This window comes from Sceloporus occidentalis, unplaced genomic scaffold (assembly GCF_023333645.1).
Source record: "Sceloporus occidentalis isolate IW3139 unplaced genomic scaffold, rSceOcc1.0.p SCAF_7, whole genome shotgun sequence".
Lineage (NCBI taxonomy): Eukaryota > Metazoa > Chordata > Lepidosauria > Squamata > Phrynosomatidae > Sceloporus > Sceloporus occidentalis.
In genome coordinates, this window is record NW_028316987.1 from 38,881,633 (window position 1) to 38,902,846 (window position 21,214).

The 21,214-nt window shown below is 43.3% G+C and overlaps 1 protein-coding gene across 3 annotated transcripts in view; it reads right to left on the reverse strand.

Annotated features, from left to right (window-relative positions):
* Positions 1-21,214, reverse strand: part of ITGA9 (integrin subunit alpha 9) — a 282,149-nt gene that overhangs the window by 235,240 nt on the left and 25,695 nt on the right. For all 3 annotated transcript variants that reach the window (XM_089532642.1, XM_089532643.1, XM_089532641.1), the window contains exons 2-4: positions 9,758-9,885; positions 8,054-8,160; positions 1,169-1,292 (exon numbers count right to left, since the gene is read on the reverse strand). In XM_089532642.1, the coding sequence (XP_089388768.1) occupies positions 1,169-1,292; positions 8,054-8,160; positions 9,758-9,885 (359 nt within the window). The remainder of the gene's footprint in view (positions 1-1,168; positions 1,293-8,053; positions 8,161-9,757; positions 9,886-21,214) is intronic.

The following is a 21,214-nucleotide window of genomic DNA, read 5'->3' on the forward strand; positions in this document are numbered from 1 at the left end:
GTTTTCATTCTTTTCTTAAAAGGTTGGGGTTTTTTTCTATTTTTTTTTTCTTTCTCTAGTTAGCCAGTTGTTACACAGGAGGGCTAACAAAACCATGAGCTACAAAATCCAGTTTAATTCAGATCTTTACCAGTTTTGTTGTGAGTGCTCACTCTGCCTCCACTATTTCTGAAGTTCAGTCCAGTCTTGGACCAAACTCAGTATCTAGAAAATCAACACATAGGATGAGGCTCACTCATGCCTTTCCCATAGAAGACAAAACAATATAAATCTATTTGATTAATCAATTAAGATCTATGCTCAAACTAAATCAAATCCGGTAAACCTCACTCTCTAGCACAACCATTCAACCCTGCTGTGGAGGGGAGTCACTGAATAATGACCACAACACAGTTTGGAAGAAAAGGCCACCACTTTATTAACACAGCTGTAAGGTGGGGTTACCCTCCCAGCATAAGGTCTGGATCTGTCATCAACCAATCCCTGACTGATTGATAATCTATGATAAGAAGAGCATGAAAAATTATGCTCAAAATTCTGCAACATAGACTACCATCATATATGTAGAGAGAAATCCCAGAGGTGCAAGTGGAGTTCAGGAAAGGAAGAGGCACAAGGGACAATATTGCAAATATATAATGGTTATAGAGCGCACTCAGGAATTTCAAAAGAAAATCAGCATGTGCTTTATAGATTATATAGTGGAGCCTTTTACCTGCATAGATCACAAAAGGCTATGGATAGCTCTTAAGGTCATGGGAGTGCCACTACATTTGATAGTCCTGATGAGAAATCTCTACTTAGGATAAGAGGCTACTGTTAGAACAGAATATGAGAGAAACATAATGGCAAAGGGGTCAAGCAAAGCTACATTTCATCACCCTATATGTTCAACTTGTACACAGAAAATATCACACAAAGAGGAAGTATAGAGCCGGAAAAGACTGGCCAGTAAAGCCGGCTTCCACAGAGCTTGGGGGTGTGGCATTTAGATGCCTCACACCCCCAAGGTGTCCAAAATCTTAGGTATCTAGATGTCATTCATAGTCACATAAGGAAGACAGTTTGTTGAAACGTATCGTGTATCACCATGGCCACTGTGGGAAAGTGAATGGTGAACATCTCCATTCACAAGTCATAATCAAAAATAGAAAGTTTTTTTTCTTACCTTCATAGCAGGGCAATAACTTTTTACCATTGGGGCCCAGATTAGGTGGGATGATGTTGCAAAAACCATGTGGAAGTATGTACTCTGTCTCATAGTAGATGTTTTTCCAACGGTGTGCACAAGCCTGAAATGAACAAGTAGAAAAAATAATTTTTCACACTTGGCTGCAGTATATCAATGGCTGGAACATACTGTTGTTTCATTTCTTTCAAAAAGGTGAAAGTGGAAGAATGTATGCATTATTTCCATTCTGGGCACACTCCTCCAACTAACATCTCCATTCAAAGATTCTTCAGAAATGTGTGGTGCATCACTAAACTTCAAACTCTCTTTGGCCAGAGACAACAGTAAGGCAAGATAAATTATCTATGCTTGTATAAAACAGCAAAAATTGTCCATCAGCAACATGTATTTTCTAATCTACAGATTCAGATCAAAACTAAACTTTAACAATGAACATTCAATTTTATAAATAAACATTACTTCATTATATACCCAAACTCTCCATCTTATAAAATAGGTGGCTACAATGTACTAACCCACATTCAGATCAGCTAAAGCATTCTCCTCTGCCTTTTCAGTCCTCCTAATTCCTCACCTTGCCCTTTCCTAGTTATCTTACTTCAAGATGACACAGAGAATGATGTCAAGACAGAGAGGACTTCGAGAGATGAAAGTCAGCAGCAGTTTAATTTGTCAAGGATCCATCCACTCCAAGCAGAGCTGACAGAAGACATTTCCTGTCTTAGACAAGGAAATAACAATGTCCCTTTCATTTCTGGAATCTTACCTTAACACTGGCAACAGGTTATCTTCCATAAACACTAAGCACTGCATGTTGATTTGAGGAATGGCAGGCTGCCATCTAAGAGAAAGGAATGGAGCTGAGGAGGAACAGTAGCCATTTCTGCTCCAGCATTCACAGAATACATGGCTTCTCCACCATGGCAACTGTATAACGTTCCTCACTATCTTATTAGCTCTCTTAATGGTTTTCCTTTCTCTTTTGTGCCACTAGGCTGTTTATCTGTGGTAGAACATGACCTTAATTCCTTGTTCAAGCCTTCAGCACATGACTATATCCAGAACATATCAAGAACCCTGCTGAATCTTTTGTGACTGGGCAGACATCAATTGACCACATTAATGAACAAGAGGTCTCTCTCACTCCTCCTGCTAATGTACAGAAGAACAGCATATGCAAAACCAAAATGCATAGACCGCTGGACCACAAGTGATCACACTGCAATATGAACAACGGAACTGTGGTTTCCCACATGCCATACATACAAGCCCTGGATAGTGCAAAGCAAAGGCAGGCTTTTCTCTCCAGATGTTTATATGGAAGCTTGGAAGAAACCTGACCCTACATGAGATCTTATTCAGGAAACTGGGGTGGCTTACTGCTCCTTCAAGATCAGCCCTACCATTTAAACACAGTGGAAACTTGGGTGGCAGATGCTGGGGTGTGAGGATAGTGGCAGCTCCCTCCCAGCCATTTCTTCTGGGTTCCTTGGCCATTCTTTTGCTGGAGTTAAATGCTTTGTTTTCAACAGAGCATGAGGGGGTAAGCTAGAACAGGGATTGCAGAAGGTACTCTCTCATAGGCAGCTTGGAAATAAAATTCAATTGCCTGTCTGGTCAGTTCTGTATGTGTGTGTTTTTCTTCCTCCATCATAAACTGCCATCTTGTTCTTTGCCTCAGGCAGAAAAATAGCTTGGCCCAGTGTAATCTCCAGCTACTTAGAACAACTATTTTAATTATTATTTATACTCCACTTGTCCCCCAAACCCAGGATTCAAAGTGGCTTACAATTATAACCAAGGACAATATTATTAAAATATACAAAAATGGAATTAAACTATTAAAAAGGTTAACACAATAAAAAAGCAATTTAAAGCATTACAATTTAAAAAGTACAGCACATTTTTTGAAGCCATTTATTTTAAAATGTTTCGTTCTCAAAAGCCTACCTGAATCAAAAAGTCTTTGCCTACTGACACAAGGACAGCAAGAAGGCGGCCATCCCATCCTCCCTAGGAACGGAGTTCTAGCACCTAGGGGCACTCACAGAAAACGCCCAGTTGCAAATTTCCACTAATCATGCTTGTAAAGGGCTTCTCCTAAGGATCTCAGGGCCTGGGCAGGGTTCTGAGAAGATATGGAATGAGGGGAAAACAATCTCAGGCGCGTTATAGACCATCCAAAAGCGGCGGTCTGCCGGCACCGCTGGTTGCTGTGTCCGGGAACCGCAGCGGCCAAACTGCACAGTTCCCAGACGCAGCAAAAAAGAAGCCGGAAAATGGCGCTTCTTTCTGTGCCCCGGAAGTGGCACCACGAGGCGCTAGTTGCACACTCACGGAGTCACTTCGGCCGTGTGATGTCCGGACGCTATGCGTCTGCAACATCAAGATGGCAGCGCCTGTGTGGACGGGCACCGCCATTTTGTACAGACCCAGTTCGTACTAAGGTTGAGGGGCGTCTAGAATAGATGCCCCTTTCTAACCCTAATACGCCCCTTCCTAAACCTAACATGTACTTTCGGCGTGTGTGTAATGCGCCTCAGTTTCAAAGAGGGGGAAAAAACCAGGATTTTCAGCAAAGTTTAAAGGCTCATTCTTTCAGCTATTTAAGAGTAATTTGCAAAAAGCAATTATTTTAGGAGCATTTGTTGTTATACTTGAACACCTATGGTGATGTTATCAACACAGAACACATGCTGTAGATTCATTTCTTTTTAACATGCTTTGCTCAGCAATGTGAATGCAGTTTGTTACTGAATAACGATGTTTCTCACTTCCGCCTATTAATGCTGCTGGCCCTAAGCATCTTTGTGAAGCTTGCCCATGTCAGAACAAGGAATGTAATTCTACAAAGGATGTTTATAATGGCACTCAGCTTTGACAGCCAGATGTATGTAAGGAAGCTCATAAGAAAATGAACTCAGTTATTTGCTCTTTTAAGCTGCCCCAGTCATGGTTTTAATTCCCTACACAGGCTGCATTCAGACTCTTTTTTTTTTTAATCATGAAATATTTATATCTAGAGTGTTCAGGAAATAGCTTCTCTCGTGGAGCATTTCCACTGTGAATACAAAAGGCAGATATACATTTAATGTAAGACAGTATCCTACAGACGTACACGCATTAAAGCCAACTTTTATGCAAGTCCGCCAAGGAAACCTGAGAACAGAGCATGTCGCAAGAAGGAAGGAATTCTGAATACAAAGAAAATTTATAACCAATACAAATCATAGCAACAAAAGGCCTCTTTAAATTATGGCAATGTAAATAAAGCTAGAAAAAGTGTTATTTCTAATTTATATATTTATTTTCTAAGTTAGTAAAAGCTGTCATGGCCTGCACAAATTACTCAAACTCTCCTAGAAGAGTATTCAGGGCTGCTATCAATGGGGAAGATCTGTAGCATTCTGTTGGCACCACTAGGAATTATTCAGAAATGAACATTTGAGACAAAAGCAGGAAGTAAAGGAGGAGAAAGGGGGAAAGGAAAAACACTGGTGTCATGTTAACTATGTTGATGTCAAAATACAACCTGAAAAGTAGAGCCAGAAGCAGTGGTGGCTAGTGGCCTGCCTCACCTTGTCAGATGATAGGAAGGTACCTCATCCCTCCCAGGTTCAGACCACAGACAACCCCTCTCCAAAAGTGTAAAGAAAGAAGAGTGTAGAAAAGTTCCCTTTTTGGACTGTACCTCCCTGAATGTCCCAGCCAATGACCATACCAGCTAAGGGTTCTTTGGAGTTGGAAAACTATGTTCTCTCCCATCAAAACATAAGGGGCATCTTACACTAACTCAGATTATTTTTGCATATAGCCCAGTATTGTCTGGCCTGGGTCTCCCTGTAGCAACACTCCGGGATCTCAGGCAGAGGTCTTTCAGATGAACCTGCTACTGGTTCCTTCTTTATAAAGATAATAGGGTTAAGCCTGAGTAGATGCAAAGTGTGTGCTCTGCCCCAAGCTATAGTCCCTCCAATAGTCAAAACCACTGCCACTGTTAGTCTTCTGAAATAAATTCCTCCTTTCTGCCTAAATTAGCTTTGAAGAAAAAAATCAGCATCAATGTTAGTCATGGCTGATGGTGATGGGGACATTTCAAATATAGTCCATGCTTCTAGAGCGCATTGGGGTGGGTGGGGGTTTTCCAACAAAATAATTTAAATTTTTGTATTTTCACTATCATAAATTTGACAGGGCAACACAGAGATCCATCAGCTTAGGCCACATAAGGGGCATGCGCAACTTCTCTACCTGGGGTACTTGCTCACCTAAGGCAAGTTCTTGCTGAAAGTAAGATGTAAAGGATTTCCTGGCTCACAGTTCACACATGCACAGCTATACTCCAGCTCCCATGTGAATTAAGTTAGCATCAAAAATGCCTTAAGCATGACAAAGAAGCCAGTAAACTAGGACGACAGAACTGATTAGTCTTGCATTTTTATTCAATGTGGGTAATTATCTCACTGTTTCACAAAACTCCATCTCTTATATGGGTTGATAAACAAGCCCAACTCCACACTCAAGTAGCCTCAACTATGAACTATCAGATGTACTCATGACCATTCACTGGGCCAGTGGTTCACCAACTTTGGTCTCAAGATATTTTAGGACCAACAAGCACAGACAATGATCAATGATACTGGATGTTGTAGTTCATCTGCATCTGGGAAGATCAAGCTGGGAATCACTGCACCAAGATCCTTAAACCAAGAGTGGGCAAAGTGTGGCCCGCAGGCTGTATGTGTCCACTAGGGTCATTTTTGTGGCCTCTGGGGTAAAAAAAAAAAGTTTGCTCCAAATGCACTGTAGGGGTGGGAGGGGGGGTAATCTCCATTACATGTAGAGCCACCCCTGGGCCACCAGGGGTCAAAAACAATTTTTGCCCAAAAAAAATGTTTTTAACTTTTTTTGACCCCAAATGCTTCAAAATGTCAACAGGAGGTGTGGGATGCATTCCCACTTTATTTTGTGGGTCCCCTGGGCCAGATTACATCCAGAAGAGGCCTTTTGGGACCACCAAACATGATAAAAATGACCCATGCCCCTAAGAGGTGTTTCGGGGCAAGAACTATTTCATTTCATTTCATTTCATTGGTGCAGATAAACTGGTGAATACTACCCTCCAAGGTCTCTTAAGAGGCCAATGTGGCCCCCTACCCTTCCACAGTTGCCCAGCCCTTTCTTAACCAAAAGGCCCTTTGGTTTGAGCTAGTTTTCCTATTATGAATCGACATACAGAAAGTGATAAAGATGAGTGATTCAAACCCCAGCACTAAATAGAAGAAGCTACAATGAAATTAGAAAGTGAGGGAGGGGGGGTTGCCTATACCCACTTTACCTGGGAATAAAACACAATAAACCCAATACATTTTACTTCTAACCATGTCCATATTGATGTGCACCACTAGCCATTTGTCTTTTTTTTAAAAAAAATGTTTTGTTTTTTTTAAATGTCATGAATTTTGGAAAAGAAGTAAGTTAGGGGAGAACAAATTGTATGATAAATGGGGCAGGCGCTCAAAAGAGCAAAGATTAAAATGCTTGTGGCTTTTCTCCAAGACTTAATGCACTGTCCCGAGTTACTTTTCCAGCACATGTCATAGGACTGTAAAACTCATTCTAGCATAGGAAGAACAAGGAGTGTCAGTTATGTTATTGAAACACTCAGATTAATACAAACACTAATTCTCATGTTGATATTTCAAAATGCAAGAGACTTTCCAAAATTGTATTTTAAGTTTATCCTGTCAGCAATTTATCAGCCTTTTTTTTTTACCTTCTGTCCCAAACTGATACTTAACAGATCTAGAGTTTAACAGAGTATTAGCACACTTGTGTCTCTACTGGCCAGTTTAAATGACTTTGCCTTAGGAAAAACACATCAATCCAAAGAAATTACAAATACACATCCTCTTGACCAAAATGACTTTCATTTAACATGGCAGTAGAATTTGCATGAAATATTCTTTATAATTTTTGGGATAAATATTAATGGATTTCAGTTAGGTTGATATTCTCACTCACCCAGCAAACCATTTAGGCCTGATTCATATATACCAGAGGCAGCGACAGTTTTCACATGGAAGAACAGCAGAATAGATACCAGGCACAAAGACTTACTCTAGTCAGAGATTAATTTTGGGAAAGAAGAGGGTGAGATCTGAGAATGGAACTCTAAGGAGTCACCTAACAGGGTCACACAATCCCTTGCAACACACTTTGCCCCTTCGTGGGAGTAACAAGTGAAGAAGGATCATAGGTATTGATGATGTAGCAAACCTGCACAAGGGCAGCTATTGAGTGTGAGCCATTATACATTTTGGTGTGCTTTCATACAGGGGGGAAAAACTCAATGCCTGCTGATTTCTGTATTTGAACTAGTGACTTCATACAGACCACCCACACAAATACATATCCTTCAGTAGTCACTTACCTAACCTGTAGCACAAATATACATTTAAAGTTTCTAGTAAAATTATGTCATGAAGTATCATGTAACTATGATCTTGATCCACACAAATTTAACAGCTACACATGAAACATTTATTTTAAAGTTGGAAAAAGGGAAGAAGAGCAGACGCATTCATAGGAACATAAAGTGCCATTTATTCAGTTCCAAGTCCTAAAGCCATAACCGTGTTGAAAAGGAAACCCCTCAGGGCTGACAGATCCAGGTGTAAGAGCCCTCTGCTTTGTCCTTGGAATGTAATTTGTCTTCCCCTTTAAAAGAAGTGATTACAAACTGAGCTGGACTTGCAAGGCATCACAGTCATTGATAAAGAAATTCATTCACACACCTTTACCGCTGATGACAGCGGAACACTTCACCCATCAGTGATACCAAGAGAACTGGGAACTTACCAAAATACTTCCTCCAGCTGTTGGTTGCCTTGCTAAAGTGACACCCATCCATTCTTCATCTCTGTCCTCTTTGCATGTCTTCCCACAAGGCATTCCCGGAACACTGGCTGAAACAAAGGGCCAGAATAAAAATGAGGTTATTTAATGAGAGTTAAAGATGACTTTGGATTCTTGACAGCCAGCAAGGTATAGTGCTGCCACTGCCACCACCAGGAGTCCCAACCTCCCCTCTCCACCCTGACACTCACTCCCCTCTTTTCCTCTCTTGCTCTCTGCTCTACAATAGCAGAATCTGCCTTCTCCATGCAGAACAAAGAGCCTTCGCCCAATGGCCTTTGTGCAGTGTTGGTGGCCTTTGCATAGCTGCCAACTGCATCGTCTTCATGCAAGTGTGGAACCCAAAGAATGCATGCCTGGTGCCTAAGTCATGCAAAGGTGCTGCACTCAGGCAGCTACACAAAAGTCACTGCTGCTGGGCAAAGGTCCCACAGCTGTGTATAGCTGTCCTGCTATGGTGCCTTCACTTGGTGGTGTCTTTATGCAGCTGCCTGACTGCAGCACCTTCAAATAGGAGGTAGCATAATGAATGTTTGGCTGGCAACCTGGTTGCAGAAAGATGGTGCAGCTGGATAGCTGCACAAAGCCCACTGTAGTCAGGTAAAGGTACTACAGTCAGGCAGCCACATGGAGCTGCTTGGCTGCAGTGTCTTCGCACAGTGGTGGCAGCCTTTGCACAACTGCCTGACTGTAGAACTTTCAAAGAGAAGCACGGAGAATGCATGGCTGGCAACTGAGGTGCACAGTGCGCCACATGTAGGTAAACTTGCGAAGGCTGCTGCTGCTGCTCCTTCTGACCTATGCCATATTAGTACAGTACTGAACAGCCTCATGTTTCTGTCTTCCAAGGGGCTTGCCAATCATCCACCTTACAGGCCCAAAAAATGCAAACCTGGTACCAGGCACTGCTCCTGCCTTTGGTCTGCTTAGCCAAGCTATGGAAGTAACCAAGGGAGTCTTTATACTGTATATAAAATGGTAAGCAGACTCAAGTCCTTATACAATATATAAAATGGCAGAGAACTAGAGCACCCATGGGGGGGTTTGGTATTCACATACAGTTATGGAACCAAACCCCCATGGATACAGTGATCCCGCTGTAGCTAACTGTACCACTTGTTGTTATATTTAGTCGATTCAAGATGAATCCATGTTAATAAAATACTCTTAATAGGAGGATATTATAAAAGCAATGCATTGTTCAAACAAGCCAGCCAAGGTGGTAAATGACCCTGATAATTTTTCAGCCTCTAAATAGCCAGCCAGCTCAGCAGAAATGTGCATAACATGAATACTGAGGTGGTAAAGTTATTGGAAAAGGAGAAAAACTTCTAAATGATTTTCTAACACCAGCCCATGTCTTGTGGTTGGTCAGACATGAATGAAAAGAATTACATGCCCTGTCTATCTTTATCACAGACACAGTGGGATTTAAGGGACTGCAGAAGTCTAGCAGCACTGATATACAGCCACCCATAAATACAGCATTGTACGGAAAACAGAAGGGATACTCAGGAAACAGCAAGGCAGGCCCATGTTACAGGAAGAGTAGTTTTCACTTTTCCCAATGCATGATTCATTCTCCATAATGTCTACACCATGGATTATTGTTAATTCTTTAAACAGGATGTACACATACTTACATACCTCGACCCATGTCCAATTCTGTGCACCTCCTATCAGGGTTGGTGTGAACACGGCATTTAAAGACAGCTCCCGGAGACTTAAGTGAAGCACTGTATTTAGAATCTGCCTGTGGGGCACCAACCAAAATCCTGGAAATCAAGAAGAAAGGAATGCTTTATTAACACTTTATGAAATGAACATAGAGGCATACCTCAGTTAACAAAGCCAAAGACGCTCCTTTCTACAAAGTCTTTTTCTGCCACCAGCCCCACTTCTTTTCCTTCTTGTCCTTCATCTAGCTAGAAGTTTTCTTTTAGCAGCATAGGAACTGAGAGGTTGTTGAGGAACTAGAATAACAGACTTCCAATTGCCAAGTTGCAGTCATGTTGCTGCAAGCAACATGACTGCAGTAAACAGTGCAATGAAATTTGAGCTGGGAGAGAGTCAGGTACTGCTCAACTGATCCTACTCTAGCTGTGAGTGTCTGCCTAGAACAAGCAAAGTAACAACAGCTGCCTCTAGAAGCCCTTTCTAAATATGCATGAAAAGTAAAACAGAGAGGGAGGAGGAAGTGAGTTAGCTTTCCTCACCAGCTCCCCCCAGCATGTAAAAAAGAAATAGAAATATAAGTTTACCCACCAATGTGAAAATCATAACTAAAGCTAAGACTGGGAAAAGAAGAAGAAAAAAAATCTCTGGGTGCATTTTGGAAGAAGCTTTCAAGTGGTTTGGAGAAGGCTCAACATGTTTTTATCTGCTTGTGCAAAACTTACCTAACCAGGTTGTTTTGTTTCCCATGTGCATACTGTAAGTTCTGAATAAAATCTATTTAGTTTTTATTCTGTTTTGAGTAAAACATATTGAAGTGCTCTTCTTTTTCGTGGTGCAGGAACCTATCTCTGTTCTTTCCATGTTATTTCTACCTCTGGTACCAAATTTTCTGTAACAGAAGTCATGTCCAGGAACACAACTACTTCATTAACTGAATTATACCTGTACAGGTTCCACAAGAACAGTTCTTTTCCTGACAAGCTAGGTTTCCACACCAGATTTGTAAAGCAATGGTGCAGGTCCATGTGGCACCTCAAGGAATTTCCTTTCATGAAATTTATTTATTTATTTATTTATTTATTTATTTGCCACCTTTCTCCTAGAGTAGAACCCAAGGCAGCTCACAGAAGAAAATCAGTTAAAACCTAACAATAATTTTTAAAACAATTAAAATAATTGTATTTAAAACAGTATAAAGCTATTTTAAAAGCATACAAAAATTAAAAATAAATATATCACACATGCCAATAAGAAGCCCCCCTGGGAGTGTGTACATATCAAAAGCGTGCTTAAACAAAAAAAGGTGTTTGCCTGCCAGTGAAAAGAAAGCCCATGGGGGGGGGGGGCTCTCAAGGAGAGGAATTCCAGAGGATGGGAGCAGACATTGTGATGGCTCTCTTTTGGGTCCTCATCAAGCAATCCTGTGATGGTGGCAGAACCGAGAGAAAGCCTTGCTCTGAAGATCTTAGAACTCTTCCAGGTTCATATGAGAAGATAAAGTCTTTCAGATAGTCAGGAACTAAGCTGTATAATGAATTGTGCCAAGGATGAACCAGTAGCCAGTGAAGTTGTTTTAACAAGGGAATTATATATTCCCTATTACTGGCCCTGGTTAGCATTCTGGCTGCAAAATTTTGGATCTGCTGAAGTTTCTGAACATTTTCCAAAGGCAGCCTTACAGTAGTCCAAATGGTATAAAATTACAATATGTGCCACCATACACAGATTTGACATCTCAAGGAACGGGCACAGCTGGTGCACTAGATTTAGCAGTGCAAATGCACATCTGGCCACTGCTGAAACTTGTACATCCAGGCTCAGTGTGTTGAGTTGAGTCTAGGAGAACACCCAAGCTGCATACCTGAGATTTCAGGGGGAATAAAACCCCATGCAGCACAGGTAGTCCCTATTACCTGATTTGCCTCTCAATTGATCTGGAGTACCTCTGTCTTTTCTGGACTAAGTTTCAAAACGGAGTTGAAGACCATCCTGTTCAGGGCAGCGTTCCCAGGCATTGCATAATTGTCACTTGCTATTTGATGTTCTTTTGTTGCCTGTTTTATTGAATCATTTCCTGTATTGCTATGTATTTTATATGTATTATCCTACTAGAGAGGCCCCTTCCACACCACCACTCCCTTTGTGTCATGTCTTTTTAGATTGTAAGCCTGAGGGCAGGGAACCGTCCAATTAAAAAGATTGTATGTACAGCACTGTGTAAATTGACAGCGCTTTATAAATACAGTGGTACCCCGGGATACGAATGCGCCGCCTTACGAAATTTCCGGGTTACGAAAAAAATCCATTTAAAAACATTGTTCCGGGTTACGAAGGTTATTCCGGGTTACGAAGAAAAATTTGGTGCTTTTCGGCGCGATTTCACACGGAATCGCGGCTTTCGCTATTAGCGCCTATGGGCTTTTCGGCTAGCGAAAGTTTCCGGGTTACGAAAGCGGCGGCGGAACGAATTAATTTCGTAACCCGGGGTACCACTGTAAAGGTTAATAATAATAATAATAATTTCTATTGGTTTACCCTTATCCAATCCATTACTGACAACAGAGGTTGGTTGAGTGCTAAGACAGCTTCCTTGGAATCAGATGGAAGGATAGGTAGAGTTGGGTGTTATCACCACACTGGGGACAACACACCTTAAAACTCTGAATGACCTCTCTCAGCACTTTTACGTAGATGTTAAACAGCATAGGAGACAAAAACAGAACCAACAGCCCAACAGATCATCACACAGGAGTCCTCCAGTACTACCTTCTGAGCTTGCCCCTCCAAGAAATATCAGAACTACTGCAAAACAGTGCCCCAAGTTCCATCCCAGAGGTCAATGCTATCAAAAACCGCTGAGGTCCGGCAGCACCAGCAGGCACACATTTCCCCTTTCCAATTCCCTTCATAAGCCACCAAGGTGACCAAAGCTTTCTCAGTCCTATAATGAGGCCTGAAGCCAGAGTGAAATGGATTTAGATTAATATGTCTCATGGAGAAACACCTGGAGCTTTGAGGCCAGACTCCAGAACCTTGCCCCCCCAAAAAAAAGTTGGTTGGGCCTAAGAAAACCCTATGAATGGGATCACCATTAAGTCAACAGGCATCTTGAAGGCACATACACACACACACACACACAAAGTGACTCAAGTCAAGAGGCATAGGACATGGGGAGAATTCCCCCAACTGACCTCCCAAAAAAGGTGGGTTTTTTTTTGGGGGGGGGGGGAGAATACAACAGTTACTCGTGTATTTTTTCCCTCTTGGCTACAAATACACTGCCTCTCAAGCCAAATGAATAAAGGACTTGGGTTATGATTAAGTCTTTTGTTCAGCAACCACTGTCTGAATCCAACAAAGTGTTTTCTATTCTCAGAAAACAAACTATCCACAATCCATGAATGAACAAGACTTAGGCCAAAAACAGATGGCCTAAAGGAGCGGCAGCACCCCACCCCTTTGTACACCGGATCATGGCCGCAGTGACCACATCCTTCAGCCCCACTTCAATTTGTCCTTTTCCCAGTGCAAAAAGGAGCAGCAAAATGCTGCTCTTTTTTTACACCAGAAAAAAATGTGTCCCTTTCGCCATTGCTGCAGCTCTTCTCCACTCCTGCGGCACACAGCATGTAATTGCTGTGCCGCAGGAGCATACCCACACTGCCCACCATCTGGGCAGGTAGGCGGTGTGATGTCGGTTCAGGGGTAGAATCAGGGCGGGTGGCAAGCGGTCACCATGCCCCCACGACACCCTGAATCCAGCTCTTTATGCTGGCCTGTTCAACCCCTTAGTTTAATGTATGGCTGGGCCCACCAAAGCAAAGTTTCTTTGAAGTATTAATATTTGAACTATGGCTGGAGCAAAGAAGTACATTCCCTCTATTAAACATCAGACCTATACATGCATGATGTTGCATAAAATGCCACTCCAAAAATATTAGTTCACAAAATTCAGAACTTGAGACAACTCTATCAAATGGATGATAAAAGACTTAACCAAGACAGTTCACAAATTAGAGGCCCTTCCACGCTATACAACAATGACACTATGATTCCACTTTATTTGACAAGACAACATCCTATGGAATCCTAGGGTTTCCAGGGTGGGTTATTTAAAATACTTAGCCAGAAAGCTCTAATGGGTCACTAAATTACAAACCATAGGATTCCACAGGATAAATTCATAGCAGTTAAAGAGGAATCACAGTGCTGTAACAGTGTAGTGTGAAAGGGCCCTAGATCCCATACTGGTTTTGGGATTAATATATAAATTAATTCCACACAAGCATCTACATTATGAGAAACACTTAAAATTTCTCACCTTAACAAGAGTCTCCTTCTGTTCTGTCAACTAAATCATTACTGTTGGATGCATGCCCCCATTATATTGGGCCCGAACAGACAGGTCAAAATAAGGCTGCTTCGGGTCACTTTGGAGGTATGCTGTTTAAGGACTGGAGCGCAGCTTTGGCGCAGCTTCTGGCCTCTTAAGAGGCCTGTGTCATTTAAATAGCACACCTCCAAAGTGACCCGAAGCAGCTTTATTTTGGCCTGTCTGTTCGGGCCCATTGACAGCTTAGTTCACTTATTTACAGGACTATGTACAGCATGAGTGTGAATGGTGTGGCTGGCCCTTCAGATGTTCTTGAACTGCAACTATTCCTCACCACTGCAATGCTGGCTCACCCTATGCTGGCTTGGGCTGCTGGGAACTGCAACAAGACGGGGGGGGCGCGGCGCATCCAACACCTAATATACAAGACCACTGTAGCGCATCCTGATAGAGCTCCTTAGGCTTTCAGGGCGGTTTCTAGGGGGAAAAGAAGGACATAGAAACTGGATTGTCTTTGAATAATATACAGCTAGTGACAAAGTCTGAATAGAATATGCCATCAATTTCTACTATGACTTTCTTGTTACTTTTGCATGAACAAACAAAACATTTTCTTTTCACTATATCAGATCTTGGAAGATATAAATAGGACACCCTTGCAGTTTTTAAAAGACTGGATCATATTTATATTATATTCGCCTACACACTCACGCACACTTTCTTAAGATGCTAGACTGGCACTCTCCATGGGGCTCTTCTAGCTGCAAGTGAAGGCTTTTTTGTTTGGCAGGTCCTTGGGAACTGGGAAATGTTTTTAAATTGCCTTTAATTCTATCAAGAGTTTAATTAGATTTTTCCTTTCTGTGTGTGTGTATTTACTGTTAAGAGCTTTTATCTGTATTTCTTTCAAATTTTGTAAGTCACCTTGAGAGTAGGCGTAGTGTAGTGGTTTGAGCACTGGAATATGACTCTGAAGACCAGGGTTTGAGTACCTGCTCAGCCATGGAAACCCACTGGGTGACTTTGGGAAAGTCACATTTCTCCACCTCAAAGGAAAGGAAAGGCAAACTCCCTCTTAAGAAATCTTACAAACACATACACACAGGTGACAGGGTTGCTTTAGGGTCACTATTAAGTCATATGCATGCTCTGACATTTGTTGAAGGAAGGGAATTACATACCCATATTTAAAACAAATGTTGTGGAAGAAAAGGCTATATTCACACTTTTCCCACTCCTTAGTTTTAGAAGCTCAACTGTCAAAGTCACAAGACTTTAAAAGAAGCTACCTTATAATGAGCCGTGTTTTCACAAGTGAGAACAATTAGTGGGTGAGATGCTTAAATTATGGAAACATACAAAGCTGACAAAATAAGAGAAGCAAACACAAGGGAGACGGAAATGGCAGCTCTAAATACAGATGCCAAGGAGCAACTATCAAGATGAAGGGGGGAGGTGCCAATCATCACTCTTAAATATATATGAATGAATGGCATTCATTTAACTTACTGACATCCCTGAGTTCTGGGGGGAACTAATGGAAGAAATATTCCCAGCATGTGGCCCTCTAGTTTAGCATTATAAGTGGATGGTAAGGAACACATTTCTATGATCTATTAAACGATAAAGAAGACCAAAGTTCAAATGCAATTATGTTTTAGCTTCAAGCTCCATTAGAGAGCCCCCCCCCCCTTTTCACCAAGACAATAACAAAAAGAATCCTGCAAGTTCATTCAGTGGCCAGTTGGAGCCATTGGTCGGTCCACTACACTACTGGTATATTTTTAAAACATTTGTATTTATTTATTGTTTTATTTTATTGCAAGCCACCCTGGCATCTTTGGATCAAAAGCAGGATATTAATATTTTAATAAAGAAATAGATAGAAGTTCTGGATATATACATTTCATTGTTGTGTGCTGATGTTTTACTGCCTTGGGCCCATATTTCTCATCTCTGTTTTGTAGACATTTATTTATTTATTTATTTATTTATTTATTTATTTATAAATTTATTTAGGTTATTTATACCCAGCTCTTCAGCCCTAAAGGCTATTAAGTTTGATGCTTAATGCTCACGTTTTGTTTGGTTGATCATTCCATGCAATGTTTTTGCAACGCACTGATTACTCCTTACTATATTGGTATAATAATTGATGTTTACACCTTATATCTTTTATGTTTTGAATCCACCATTATGTTTGGTATGCAAGCACACCTTTTCATGGACTTTGTTTACTCGATTCCTTCTACTAGAATTTTGTTATTGTAACTATATTGTAATTAGATTGATTTATATATTCGACAGTCCTGGGCTTCCAAAGCATTTTGGTTTGTTTTGAGAGCTAGATCTTTAGGTCCCAAATGACCTAACCCAGTGCTAAAGCCTACATCGTGATGGCCAGAAATGGTTCCCAAGTGAGGGAGCCTTACATCCTAGCTCTGAATCAAAAGCTAAGATCGTGTGCTACTGTTTGGTGTACAGTTATTTTGGATAGAGTTTCAGATGTATTGTAAGTTCACATGGGGAAGAAGAAGCAAGACCCTGATGCTGGGGGATTGTTGACATCTCCACTGCTCAGTGCCATGGAAACATCAACAATCTCAGTGTGGCTCATGCTACCATGGCAACCCATGATGCTCATGGGTCTTTGTGACTCTCAGCCCAGAACTCAAGGAAGGATGACAGTTGGAGGAGCCAAGTGGGCAGAGAGCTAAAGACACTCCAGGAAAGTGAAGCTGGCCACATCTGGGACCAGAGGAGAAGGCAAGTCCACTCTTTTTGTGGACTTGCTAAGAGGGAGGCACAGTCGGAGGCCAGTGGAGATCCAGAGCCTGAAGCTGGCTTATGTCGGCTGATGGACCTGGTGGAAACCAGTGGATGTTGGGGGACAGAAAGCGGTGGAGTCTGGATTCAGAAGCTGGTGGATGTCCTCCTTCAGAAACCAGCCGATGGATATCTGTGGACTGAAGCTGGGGCATGTCTGTGCATGGATGGAGAGTGGATGGTCTCTGGTGAAGGATCCTCTCAGAGGATCTTGCCCTCTGTGTGAGTGAGTGTGTGAGCGAATGAGCGTGCGAGTGATGTCAGGACCAATAAACCAAGATTTGAAAAGCTAGGAAAACATCACAGTGAAATTGCCTGACAGTTTATTTGAATTTTAAACAGAAGCTCTATCACAAACAAGTTAGTGTCAAATCTGGTTTGTCCAATCTTTAAGGATTCTCTTCCCAAGCCGCCATTTGTCCAGCCCCCAGGCCACGCTCTTTCTATCTTAACAAAGAGTTCTTTAAACTTGCTGTTCCACCTCTCTATCACCTATCAATACATCTCTCCCAGAAAGGAAGGCATTGCTTTGTTTGCTATCAAAGTTTTTTGGTCACCCCTTTCTTTGTGAAGCCTTGAGATCCACGTCCCCTGCATATACGTGACCAACTTGTGTCGGTCGTGACTCTCCAGGGTCAAACCAATGGCACGCGGCCTTACATCGTTCCCCATTGGTCCCTGACTTTCCAAAGTCATAGCGATTGGAAGGGTGCCCAACTTCGATCTTCCATCGGTCCACGACATTTTGGAGTCATACTGATTGGATTGCAGCCCGACCTCGACCGTCGTCTGTCCCTAACTCTCCAGGGTCAAACCGACTGGCTGGAAATTCTACGTCAATGCAAATTGGTCCCTAACTTTCCGTACTGATACCGATTGGCTTACAGCCCGATGTTGACCTTCACTGGTCCCTGACTCTCTGGAGTCATACTGTTTGGATGGCAGCCTGACACTGATCTTCATCGGTCCCTGACTCTTTGGAGTCATACCGATGGCATGGCAGCTTAACATCGATCCTTGTTGGTTCCTGACTCTCACAAGTCATACTAATTGGATGGCTGCCCAACTTCAATCTTCATCGTTCCATGATCTCCCGAGTCATAGTGATTGGCTTGCAGCCTGTCTTCGACCTTCATTGCTCCCTGACTCTCTGGGGTCAAACCAACTGGCTGGCAGCCCTATATTGATGCAAATTGGTCCCTGACTCTCTGGAGTCATACCAATTGGATGGCTGCCTAACTTCGATATTTATCAGTCCATGATATTCCAGAGTAATACCGATTGGCTTGCAACCTGATCTCGACCCTTGTCAGTCCCTGACTGTCCAGGGTCAAGCCGATTAGTTGGCAGTCTTACGTCGATCCAAATTGGTCCTTGCCTTTCCAAAGTCATACCGATTGACTTGCAGCCCACCTGTGATTCTCGTTGGTCCCTGACTCTCCAGGGTCAAACCGATTGGCTGGCAGCCCTACGCCAATCCTTGTAGGTCCCTGACTCTCTGGAGTCATACCAATTAGATGGCTGCCCAACTTCGATATTCCCTGACTTTCGGAAGTCAAACCGATCGGATGGCAGCCCGACTTCAACTCATGTCGGTCCCTGACTCTCTGGGGTCAAACAAACTGGCAGGAAGCCCTACATCGATCCTCATTGGTCCCTGACTCTCCAAAGTCATACCGACTGGCTTGCAGACTGATGTCGACTCTCGTTGGTCCCTGACTCTCCATCTTGAGGGGCAGAGACGAGGCCTGGCCTGGAAAGACTAAGAGCCCTCCCCCCGACCACCATCTTGAGGGGGAGAGACGAGACCTGGCCTGGAAAGACTAAGTGCCCTCCTCCCGACCACCATCTTGAGGGGGAGAGAGGCCTTGCAATTTTTTGTATTGTATTGCAATTTTTACTGTACACCGTTATGATCATTGCGGAATAGCGGTCTATAAATAAAACTTATCATTATTATTATTATTATTATTATTATTATTATTAGTCATACCAATTGGATGGCAGTGTGACATCAGTCCTCGTCAGTCTCTGACTCTCTGGAGTGATACAAATTGGATGGTTACCCAACTTCGATCTTCATCAGTCCATGACATTCTGAAGTCATACCAATTGGATAACTGCCCGACTTCGATCTTCATTGGTCTATGATGATCTGGAGACATAACGATTGGCTTGCAGCCCAACTTCGACCCTCATCAGAACACGACTCTCTGGGGAAAACCGACTGGCTGGCAGCCAATCTCCAATTGGTCCCTGACTTTTGGACATCATACCGGTTGGACTTCAACTCGTGTCGGTCCCTGACTCTCTGGGGTCAAACCAACTGGCAGGCAGCCCTACAACAATCCTCATTGGTCCCTGACTTTCGAAAGTCATACCTAATGGCTTGCAGCCTGATGTCAACCCTCATTGGTCCCTGACCCTCTGGAGTCATATTGTTTGGATGGAAGCCTGACATCGATCCTCTTTGGTCCCTGACTGTCCGGAGTCATAGCAATTGGATGGCAGCCTGACATCAATCCTCGTCACTCCCTGACTCTCTGGAGTCATACCAATTGGATGGCTGCCCAACTTCAATCTTCATCGTTCCATGATCTTCCAAGTCATAGTGATTGGCTTGCAGCCTGTCTTTGACCCTCATTGGTCCCTGACTCTCTGGGGTCAAACCGATTGGCTGGCAGCCCTACGTCGATCCTCGTAGGTCCCTGACTCTCTGGAGTCATACCAATTAGATGGCTGCCCAACTTCGATCTTCCCTGACTTTTGGAAGTCAAACCAATTGGATGGCAGCCCGACTTCAACTCGTGTCGGTCCCTGACTCTCTGGGGTCAAACAAACTGGCAGGAAGCCCTACATCGATCCTCATTGGTCCCTGACTCTCCAAAGTCATACCGACTGGCTTGCAGACTGATGTCGACTCTCGTTGGTCCTTGACTCTCTGGAGTCATACCAATTGGATGGCTGTCATGCCCAGCCTGGAAGATGGCTTGGAGGACTCAGAGGATGAGCTAGAGCCTCTGGGATCTGAACCTATAACGGAGGAGCCAGAGCCCCAGGGGCTTGAACCTGTAATGGAGGAGCCAGAGGCTGGCCCTAGTTCTGCTGGAGCAGAGTCTGTGGCCCCTCCAGAGGTTCAGCAGTCAAGTTTGCCTGGTGCCGAGGCTGTGGACATGGAGGAGGATCTGGGCAGTGTGCCTACCTTCAATGAGCGTCGAGCAGAAAGAGAGGGCCTTCGAAGATCTCGGAGGCTTTATCAGAAGCGTCTTCGCAATCAGGCACAGCTGAAGGCCAGCTCCTTGCCTTTATAAACACCTGGAGCATGTGTGGTTCTTTGCCAGTGGATATCTGACTCTTTTAGAGGAAAGACTCTGTCTCTGGCTCCTTGGCTTCTTGTCTTGAATACCCGGAAACCTTGACCTTGGACTGCTTCATCGACCTGCCTATCTGTTGCCCTGAACCTCGGACTGTCTGACAATTCTCTTGGTAATCCCTTTTGGTAAAGCTACTGCATCTCTCTAGGACTGACTTTGCTGTGCTGGGAGAGGGTTGTTTGTTTGGGAACTAGCTGCCTTATCAGCCTTTGGCTGCTTTCCCGGACAATGGCAGTGTTACTTCGGTCCTCGTCAGTCTCTCTGGAGTGATACAAATTGGATGGCTGCCCAACTTCGATCTTCATCTGTCCATGACATTCTGCAGTCATACCAATTGGATAGCTGCCCGACTTCGATCTTCATCGGTCTATGATGATCTGGAGTCATAACGATTGGCTTGCAGCCTGACTTCGACCCTCATCAGAACAAGACTCTCCGGGGACAAGCCGACTGGCTGGCAGCCCTACGTATCTCCAATTGGTCCCTGACTTTCGGACATCATACCGATTGGAAGGCAGCTCGACTTCAACTCGTGTCGGTCCCTGACTCTCTGGGGTCAAACCCACTGGCAGGCAGCCCCACATCAATCCTCATTGGTCCCTGACTTTCGAAAGTCATACCTAAAGGCTTGGAGCCTGATGTCGATCTTCATTGGTCCCTGGCCCTCTGGAGTCATATCGTTTGGATGGAAGCCTGACATCGATCCTCTTTGGTCCCTGACTGTCCGGAGTCATAGCAATTGGATGGCAGCCTGACATCAATCCTTGTCACTCCCTGACTCTCTGGAGTCATAACAATTAGATGGCTGCCCAACTTCAATCTTCATCGTTCCATGATCTTCCAAGTCATAGTGATTGGCTAGCAGCCTGTCTTCGACCCTCATTGGTCCCTGAC